The 9,917-nt window shown below is 43.2% G+C and overlaps 1 protein-coding gene across 1 annotated transcript in view; it reads right to left on the bottom strand.

Moving 5' to 3' along the window:
- Window positions 1–7,345, bottom strand: part of LOC133546733 (zinc finger protein 391-like) — a 26,576-nt gene extending 19,231 nt beyond the window's left edge. The window contains exons 1-3 of the mRNA XM_061892546.1: window positions 7,281–7,345; window positions 5,550–6,081; window positions 5,216–5,330 (exon numbers count right to left, since the gene is read on the bottom strand). Coding sequence (XP_061748530.1) covers window positions 5,216–5,330; window positions 5,550–6,059 — 625 coding nt within the window. The 5' untranslated portion in view covers window positions 6,060–6,081; window positions 7,281–7,345. The remainder of the gene's footprint in view (window positions 1–5,215; window positions 5,331–5,549; window positions 6,082–7,280) is intronic.
- Window positions 7,346–9,917: the final 2,572 nt, after the last annotated feature.

Genomic DNA, 9,917 nt, shown 5'->3' with positions numbered 1-9,917 from the left:
GTTAAAAAAAAAACAAAAACACGATTGCATCAGGACGGATTCCGATGTTTTTAGACACATTTACTAGGATAATTCTGGTAAATCCCTTATCTTTCTATTGTGTTGCTAGTGTTTTAGTGCGTTAAATATTACCTAATAGTCGGAGGTGTGAGTCCACGCTAGTGTTGACGCCAATGTCTCAGGGGAGTCGACGGCAGCTATGGACGGCACAAGCTCAGCTTTTCTCCGGTAAGAACTGACTTTTTAACCACAATTTTCTCACTGAAACCTGCTGGGTGACATTTGGTAGGGATCTATGTTGGCTTGACCGCGCTCTGATCCATAGGAAAGTTTCACCTCCAGGAATTTTAAACAAGGAATCACTGTGTGTTTGTGTGGCTAAAGGCTAAAGCTTCCCAACTCCATCTTTCTACTTTGACTTCTCCAATATTAATTGAACAAATTGCAAAAGATTCAGCAACACAGATGTCCAAAATACTGTATAATTATGCGGTTAAAGCAGACGACTTTTAGCTGTGTGTGTGTGCAGCGCTCATACTTCCTATAAACCCGTGACGTCTTGCGTACACATCATCATTACACAACGTTACCAAGACGAAACTCCCGGGAAATTTATAATTGTAATTTAGTAAACTAAAAAGGCCGTATTGACATGTGTTGCAATGTTAATATTTCATCATTGATATATAAACTATCAGACTGCGTGGTGGCTAGTAGTGGCTTTCAGTAGGCCTTTAAGTGACCATTCCATCATTTTCTGTACCCATAAAGAACATAGAACCGAGGCTGACGGCCACAAAACAAGCGAAGCTACAATCCTCAAGACCTAGACTAGCAAGGCTTTCAATGACAAACTGCCGAAATAAGACTCGCCTCGGTACTTGCAAATACACAGGTCTTTGGGTCAATTCCTAACCTCAAAAAAGTAAATAACTTCTCAGTCAAAGTGGGTGACAATATTATAACAAACAAAAATGAGATTACCTATCTTGGCTGCATTGTAGAGACTAATCCCTCCAGTGAAAATAAGACTACTAAATTAGTCAAAGAATCGACCGACGAGTTCCGTTCTTACTAGAGTTGTCCCGATAACAATATTTTGGTACAGGGACCTATACCAAAATGTATTTCGATAATTTTCTAAATAAAAGTGACCACAAAGTGCTGCATTATTGGCTTTATTTTAACAAAAAAAAATCTTAGGGTACATTAAACATATGTTTCTTATTGCAAGTTTGTCCTTAAATAAAATAGTGAACATACAAGACAACTTGTCTTCTAGTAGTACAGTAAGTAAACAAACAAAAGCTCCTAATTTAGTCTGCTCACATATGCAGTAACATATTGTGACAAAGGACAGCCTTGGCGGAGTCCAACCCTCACTGGAAATGTGTCCGACTTACTGCCGGCAATGCGGACTAAGCTCTGGCACTGATCGTACAGGGAACGGACCGCCACAATAAGACAGTCCGATACCCCATACTCTCTGAGCACTCCCCACAGGACTTCCCGAGGGACACGGTCCAATGCCTTCTCCAAGTCCACAAAGCACATGTAGACTGGTTGGGCAAACTCCCATGCACCCTCAAGAACCCTGCCGAGAGTATAGAGCTGGTCCACAGTTCCACGACCAGGACGAAAACCACACTGTTCCTCCTGAATCCGAGGTTCGACTATCCGGCGTAGCCTCCTCTCCAGTACACCTGAATAAAACTTACCGGGAAGGCTGAGGAGTGTGATCCCACGATAGTTGGAACACACCCTCCGGTCCCCCTTCTTAAAGAGAGGAACCAAAATCCCGGTCTGCCAATCCAGAGGTACCGCCCCCGATGTCCACGCCATGCTGCAAAGTCTTGTAAACCAAGACAGCCCCACAGCATCCAGAGCCTTAAGGAACTCCGGGCGGATCTCGTCCACCCCTGGGGCCTTGCCACCGAGGAGCTTTTTAACTACCTCAGCGACCTCAGCCCCAGAAATAGGAGAGTCCACCACAGATTCCCCAGGCACTGCTTCCTCATAGGAAGTCGTGTTGGTGGGATTGAGGAGGTCTTCGAAGTATTCCTTCCACCTATCCACAACATCCGCAGTTGAGGTCAGCAGAACACCACCCGCACCATACACGGTGTTGATAGTGCACTGCTTCCCCTTCCTGAGGCGGCGGGCGGTGGTCCAGAATCGCTTCGAAGCCGTCCGGAAGTCGTTTTCCATGGCTTCCTCGAACTCCTCCCATGTCCGAGTTTTTGCCTCCGCGACCGCTGAAGCTGCACACCGCTTGGCCTGTCGGTACCTGTCCACTGCCTCCGGAGTCCTATGAGCCAAAAGGACCCGATAGGACTCCTTCTTCAGCTTGACGGCATCCCTCACCGCTGGTGTCCACCAACGGGTTCTGGGATTACCGCCACGACAGGCACCAACAACCTTGCGGCCACAGCTCCAATCAGCCGCCTCGACAATAGAGGTTCGGAACATGGTCCACTCGGACTCAATGTCCAGCACCTCCCTCGTGACATGTTCAAAGTTCTTCCGGAGGTGGGAATTGAAACTTTGTCTGACAGGAGACTCTGCCAGACGTTCCCAGCAGACCCTCAAAATGTGTTTGGGCCTCCCAGGTCCGTCCGGCATCCTCCCCCACCATCGCAGCCAACTCACCACCAGGTGGTGATTGGTAGAAAGCTCCGCCCCTCTCTTCACCTGAGTGTCCAAAACATAAGGCCGCAAATCCGATGACACAACTACAAAGTCGATCATGGAACTGCGGCCTAGGGTGTCCTGGTGCCAAGTGCACATATGGACACCCTTATGTTTGAACATGGTGTTTGTTATGGACAAACTGTGACGAGCACAAAAGTCCAATAAAAAAACACCACTCGGGTTCAGATCCGGGCGGCCATTCTTCCCAATCACGCCTCTCCAGGTTTCACTGTCGTTGCCAACGTGAGCGTTGAAGTCCCCCAGTAGGACAAGGGAATCACCCGGGGGAGCACGTTCCGGTACTCCCTCAAGTCTTCCCAAAAAGGGTGGGTACTCTGAACTGCTGTTTGGTGCATAAGCACAAACAACCATCAGGACCCGTCCCCCCACCCGAAGGCGGAGGGAGGCTACCCTTTCGTCCACCGGGTTGAACTCCAACGTGCAGGCTTTGAGCCGGGGGGAAACAAGAATTGCCACCCCAGCCCGTCGCCTCTCACTGCCGTCAACGCCAGAGTGAAAGAGGGTCCAATCCCTCTTGAGAGAAGTGGTTCCAGAACCCTTGCTGTGCGTCGAAGTGAGTCCGACTAAATCCAGCCGGAATTTCTCGACTTTGCGCACTAGCTCAGGCTCTTTACCCCCCAGTGACGTGACGTTCCACGTCCCAAGAGCTAGCTTCTGTAGCCGAGGATCGGACCGGCAAGTGCCCTGCCTTCGGCTTCCGCCCAGATCAAATTGCACCCGACCTCTATGGCCCCTGCTATGGGTGGTGACCCATGTTGCCCCACCTCCGGGCCTGGCTCCAGAGGGGGGCCCCGGTGACCCGCGTCCGGGCGAGGGAAATCTGGGGCCATGTTTTTCTTCTTCATAAAGGTCTTCGAGCTGCTCTTTGTCTGATCCCTCACCTAGAACCTGTTTGCCTTGGGAGACCCTACCAGGGGGATTTATGCCCCCGGACAACATAGTTCCTAGAATCATTGGGACACGCAAACTCCTCTACCACGATAAGGTTGCAGCTCAGAATTTCTAGGCGCAGTCAAGGCGTTGAGGGGTTCCGGTTTGGTAACCGCAGGATTAGGTCTCTGCTTTTTGCAGATGATGTGGTCCTGATGGCTTCATCTGACCGGGATCTTCAGCTCTCGCTGGATCGGTTCGCAGCCGAGTGTGAAGCGACCGGAATGAGAATCAGCACCTCCAAGTCCGAGTCCATGGTTCTCGCCCGGAAAAGGGTGGAATGCCATCTCCGGGTTGGGGAGGAGACCCTGCCCCAAGTGGAGGAGTTCAAGTACCTAGGAGTCTGGTTCACGAGTGAGGGAAGAGTGGATTGTGAGATCGACAGGCGGATCGGTGCGGCGTCTTCAGTAATGCGGACGTTGTACCGATCCGTTGTGGTGAAGAAGGAGCTGAGCCGGAAGGCAAAGCTCTCAATTTACCGGTTGATCTACATTCCCATCCTCACCTATGGTCATGAGCTTTGGGTCATGACCGAAAGGACAAGATCACGGGTACAAGCGGCCGAAATGAGTTTCCTCCGCTGTGTGGCGGGGCTCTCCCTTAGAGATAGGGTGAGAAGCTCTGCCATCCGGGAGGAACTCAAAGTAAAGCCGCTGCTCCTTCACATCGAGAGGAGCCAGATGAGGTGGTTCGGGCATCTGGTCAGGATGCCACCCGAACGCCTCCCTAGGGAGGTGTTTAGGGCACGTCCAACCGGTAGTAGGCCACGGGGAAGACCCAGGACACGTTGGGAAGACTATGTCTCCCGGCTGGCCTGGGAACGCCTCGGGAACCCCCGGGAAGAGCTAGACGAAGTGGTTGGGGAGAGGGAAGTCTGGGTTTCCCTGCTTAGGCTGTTGCCCCCGCGACCCGACCTCGGATAAGCGGAAGATGATGGATGGATGGATGGATGGATGGATGGATATTGTGTCATTTATATTCTATTTTTATGTCAAAATTACAAAAGACAAGTGATAGAAAATGGATTATTAATCTACTTGTTCATTTACTGTTAATATCTTCTTATTTTCTGTTACAACATGTTCCATCTACACTTCTGTTAAAATTTAATAATCACTTATTCTTCTGTTGTTTGGATACTTTACAGTAGTTTTGGATGATACCACAAATATGGGTATCAATCTGATACAAGGTAGTTACATGATCATACATCGGTCATATTCAAGTGTTCATGTATCCAGAGACATATTTTCTGAGTTTATAAACATAATATTCTTTTTTTTTTTAAATGAAAGAAGATGTGATGCCTAAAAACATTGCTGTACTCATAGAAGTAGTACTTTTTAGAGGTGGTATAGTACCCAATATGATTAATTAGTATCGTGGTACTATACTAATACCAGTATACCGTACAACCCTAGTTCTTACATAACAGGATCACCCCGCTGGTGGGTAGAAATACCTGGACACCTGTGAAATATAAATTTATCATTGTGATAAGTATTTTAATCGTACTATTTGCCATCTCCAGTATCAAGAGTATTCCACAGCGTACTCGAACATTAATTGTTACCTTTAGACTTCACATCAGGGTATATCTGAACTCCAATATCCGCTCTTGAAAAAGTTTGATAATCATCCTCTTCAGTGGAATGTCGATAAGAGTTCGAAAAAATGTCCTGTAACACCTGTAACAAAATAATGGGGAGACTTCACTCAGGTTAACCATACCTAAATAGACACAAAATACTGCATTACACAAGACTACCCGAATGTACTCGAATGATTGAAAAAAATAAATGTTTTTAAGCTAAATTATTGGTAAACACAGTTTAAGTATATTTATTTACGTAAAACCGCGAGTAATGAATAAAGTTTTCATCAATTAATATATTCTGTAGACATACCCTCATCCGCTCTCTTTTCCTGAAAGCTGATCTGTCCAGTTTTGGAGTTGATGTCAGCAGGCCAGGGAAACTAGGGCCCATATTCTTCACTTGATCATCTTCGGTAGAAGCGGTGTGAGCCAAGACATCCAGGGGGTTTAGCTCGCTCATCTGCCGGAACAAACTGCTTGCCGTGCTATCAAGTTCCTTTGTCCCTGAATAGCTCACACACTTCGGCACGTTCAATGGGGGTCTGGCGGCAGATTTATTTGACTTTATAGTTGGAAATGCATCTGCTTTGAGTGTCAGTGGATATCCAAACATTCTTGCCATCTCTGTCGTAGCATAGCTGTCGTCGGTAAAGTGTGCGGAACAAACCACTGACCATTTCGTCGGCTTTCCCCACACCCTCGTATTTTGAACAAATTTCGTCCAATTTCTTGCCACTTTGGCATCTTTGGGCCAGTGGTGCAACTTGAATCCCTCCCTGTTGGTGTTGTTACACCCTCCGACAACACACTGACGAGGCATGATGTCTTCAAGGTACGGAAAACTGTCGAAGAAATGGAAAATAACAGAGCTGATTTGACTCGGTGTTTGTAATGCGATTGAGAAAATTGCAGATTGATTCCCTCTATTATTGACTCTGAGAGCGAATAATAAAAAGGCGTTTAATTCAGCAAAATTCACCCATCTAGAGTTTGGAAATCGGTTAAAAAAATATATGGTCTTTTTTCTGCAACCTCAAGGTACATATTGATGCTTACATAGGTCTGGTGATAATGTTCCCCTTTAAGACTCTAACACAAGCACTCATTTAATCTCACTTTGACTACGGAGTTCATGTTTGGTACCGTGACGCCTTAAAAGCCCTGAAAAACCAACTCTAGACAGCCCAAAACAAAATGATTGGGCTTCTACTCAACCGTCCATCTCGGGCTCACCTTTCCGCCAACCATTTCCTTAACATGGGGAGGCTCTTGGTGGCCGACAGAGTACATCTTCTTGCAGTTGGTCTGGTGTACAAGATACACCATACCACTAAAATACCCATGTACCTGTCTAGATACTTCAAAATATATTCACCATTATAACACCAAAGGTAGTTGTAAAAATCACATTCAACCCAGATTTAACTCAATAAAAGGTTCTAATTTGTTTGCCTGCTATACCACCAATATGTGGAAGTCCTTATCCAAAAGAAAATATACAGGTTGCGGCTACTTATAACTAAGAATATACATAGCCTTTTACCCATTTGAAATTATATTTTCATTTATTTTCCTGCAGTATTTTTGTACTTTAAATGCTACTTTCTACATAGTACTGTGTGAGTTCCTCCTCATACTTTGCTATGGTTCTTTGGCACATTTTCACACAATCACAACACTTTACTCACACTTACCATGAATTGATTAACGTGGACCCCGACTTAAACAAGTTGAAAAACTTATTCGGGTGTTACCATTTAGTGGTCAATTGTACGGAATATGTACTGTACTGTGCAATCTACTAATACAAGTATCAATCAATCAATCACTTGATCTCTACTTAGCGATGTGTTGATAACGTGCGCGTCTCTTTGTTAGCAGCTAACAAGCTAAGCTAACTAGCGAGCTAAGCTAACTAACAAGCAAAGATAGCACCAGAAGCGGCACAGTGCATCTAGCACTTTATCCTTAAATAAAGAATCAAATATGTATTTTATAAGACAAAAATATTTCAAACTGGAGAACAAATAATAGGACTGACTTATTAGCGTCTTTCTCCTTCGATGTGCTCTTTCTGATGTCTTCTGTTTTCCCCGGAAGCTGGGAATGACGTCACAGCCGAGCGGACGAAGAGGTAGCTCTATATAAGATATTGCCTGCTGTCACTGTTACCATGCTTTTATAACCTGTAATATTTATTTGAAATACAACGTGATGTAAAAGAGTGTCTTGTTTTTCAAAAATAAATTCAAAGTATATCAAACAAAGCTTTAATGTTGGGGTTCAGTGGCGCCCCCGTGCGACATTCATTGCAATGACAAGAGTGAAAGTGCTAGAAAATGTAGCGATATTACTGCCTGATTTATTTAAATGTACCCTTCCACGTGTTTTTATTGTTGTTCCCGTTTACTCCTAGATAATCTATTTCTATACAAAACATTAATAAAACATTCAAATATCACAGAACGTGATGTCGCAGGACCTCCGTCATAAAACCAATTGTAAGTCCAGGAAGTGACGTGATCTTCGCGCATGCGTGAATCGTGTCGTGAATTAATTTCAATGTTTATAAAGTGTGAAACATTTGCTCTCATAAACAAAAGTCTCTTCTTAAAGTGAAATACAAATTCTAACATTGTGTTAATGATTTCAATTTATTAATTCAGTCTTGGAAGATTGTACAAAATAGAAAAAACACTTAAATTATTATATTTACTGAAATAATTTAAGTGGTTTTAAATAAGTATGTTCAAGCACAAGTTTATTATTTATTTATATTTTTAAATTTAATTTTATTGGTATGGTCTCTCATATTTACTTTTACTTTCTTTGACGGGTTTTGTTTGTCGGAGGATTGGATTTAATGTGATGTTTATTATATTGCTGAGTAAAATATTAAAAAAACACTGACTCATATTGTATTGAAAGTACCTTAATGTGTCTAAACATTGTTTATGTATTTTTAATTGTTCAATAAAAAAAAAAAAGATAATCAGAAGTAGAACTGGTTAGCAAATAAACTATTTCATTAACATAAATAATGTTGAAGTCCTATTACATGACATTATTTAAATATGTATATTAAATATAATTTGAATAGTTGGCAAGTAAACAAAATGCATTTGCCATACCTAATTGTATTACATCAATTTTAATTCGACACCACACATTACAACATGTATTCACACTTTGTTGTGTGAAAATATTTTACACAAACTTACATTCAATTATAGTAATGATTATAATATAATAAGATATATAACAATGTTTGTTCTGGATCTAAATTAATGCATGGAAAATAAATAGTTAAACAATAATCTTTTTAGTGAGGTGGCATCTTTTTCACCTGGAAACTTATCTACTTAAGTGTGATAATAAAGTCTTACGTATTACTTGTATTACATTTGAATAGAACCTTATTGAGCATATTAACAAGATTCTGTTAGAAAATGTGCCGAGTATGAAAAAGTCATTTTGTATTTGCGTACAGGATGTTGAATGACTATGATCTCGACCCACCATAAATAAACAAAACAGGAAGATTGGAGAATGTGGAAGGAAGTTATGACTGTTAAAATGTTCCACCACAAGGGGGCGATGTTTGTGTCGATATCAATGACTAGTCATGATCAGACCCCGAATTAAAGGTCTCATATCAGTTTGCAAGGAGATCCCATCATCTAAAGAGAAGTAAAGACAACTTGATGGTTGATGGCGAGGGGCAGTTTTGGCCGCCAGGCTCCGCCCACCACCAATGGGTACCAACAGGTACTGACCCATTCTGCACGACAGGGTGTCATCATCATCATTTGTACCAACTCTGAGTACAATCTCAGTTTGTGGAGCCGAGATATAAATGTGTCAAGTTGTGTGGCGAGCCATCAGGTCAAAGTTTGGTCAAAGTCCCGAGGAGGAGTTTGTTCAAGTACCACCCCTTTTTGACTTCAACATGGCTGATGGAAACCAAAATGGCTGACTTCCTTTTGGCTTTCAAATATGGCTTCTTGAGACTTTTACGTTCCTCCTGTCATGATAGACGCCGCTGGTGATGTTGGTGGCGATACGTGAATCTGGGGCGAGGGGCACAATCATTCACATTTTCAAGAGTTAATATTTGATGTTTGGCCTCGGGGCTCCTAAACTAAATCATTTTTTTGCTTGCAAGATTTGGAGAGTTTTGGTGCCAAGTAAGGCCCTGAAAAATGTGATCCAAGAGGATCATTTTTTTTCAAGCCTTATACATCTTTACCTCCATTCTTTCCATCTTTACCTTCATTCTCCCTTTCCTCCTTTTCTCTCTATCTTTATCTTCATTATTGCCTCTTCTCTCCATAATACCCTCCATTCTCTCCTTTTCTCTTTCTTTTTACTTCTATTCTCTCCTTTTTTCTCTATCTTAACTGCATTTTCTCCTTCTTTCCCTTTTATTTGCTCCATCCTTACCTTCATTCTCACCTTTTCTCTCCATCTTTACCTCCGTTTTCTCCTTTTTTCTCCATCTTTACCTTTATTCGCTTCTATTCTCTACATCTATTCCTCCATTCTCTCCATTTCTCTCCATCTTTACCTTCTTTATCTTCTCTCCACGTCATCCTCCATTCACACGTGACTTCCTGGGCAGAGCTTCCAAAGGTGTTCCTCCTCCAGAAGAGTCCATCCTCTCCGGTCAGCTGCACGG

The sequence above is a fragment of the Nerophis ophidion genome, unplaced genomic scaffold (genome assembly GCF_033978795.1).
Source record: "Nerophis ophidion isolate RoL-2023_Sa unplaced genomic scaffold, RoL_Noph_v1.0 HiC_scaffold_40, whole genome shotgun sequence".
NCBI classification, from domain to species: domain Eukaryota; kingdom Metazoa; phylum Chordata; class Actinopteri; order Syngnathiformes; family Syngnathidae; genus Nerophis; species Nerophis ophidion.
Note: the sequence above shows the minus strand (reverse complement) of the source record. Positions and strands in the feature narration are given on the sequence as shown.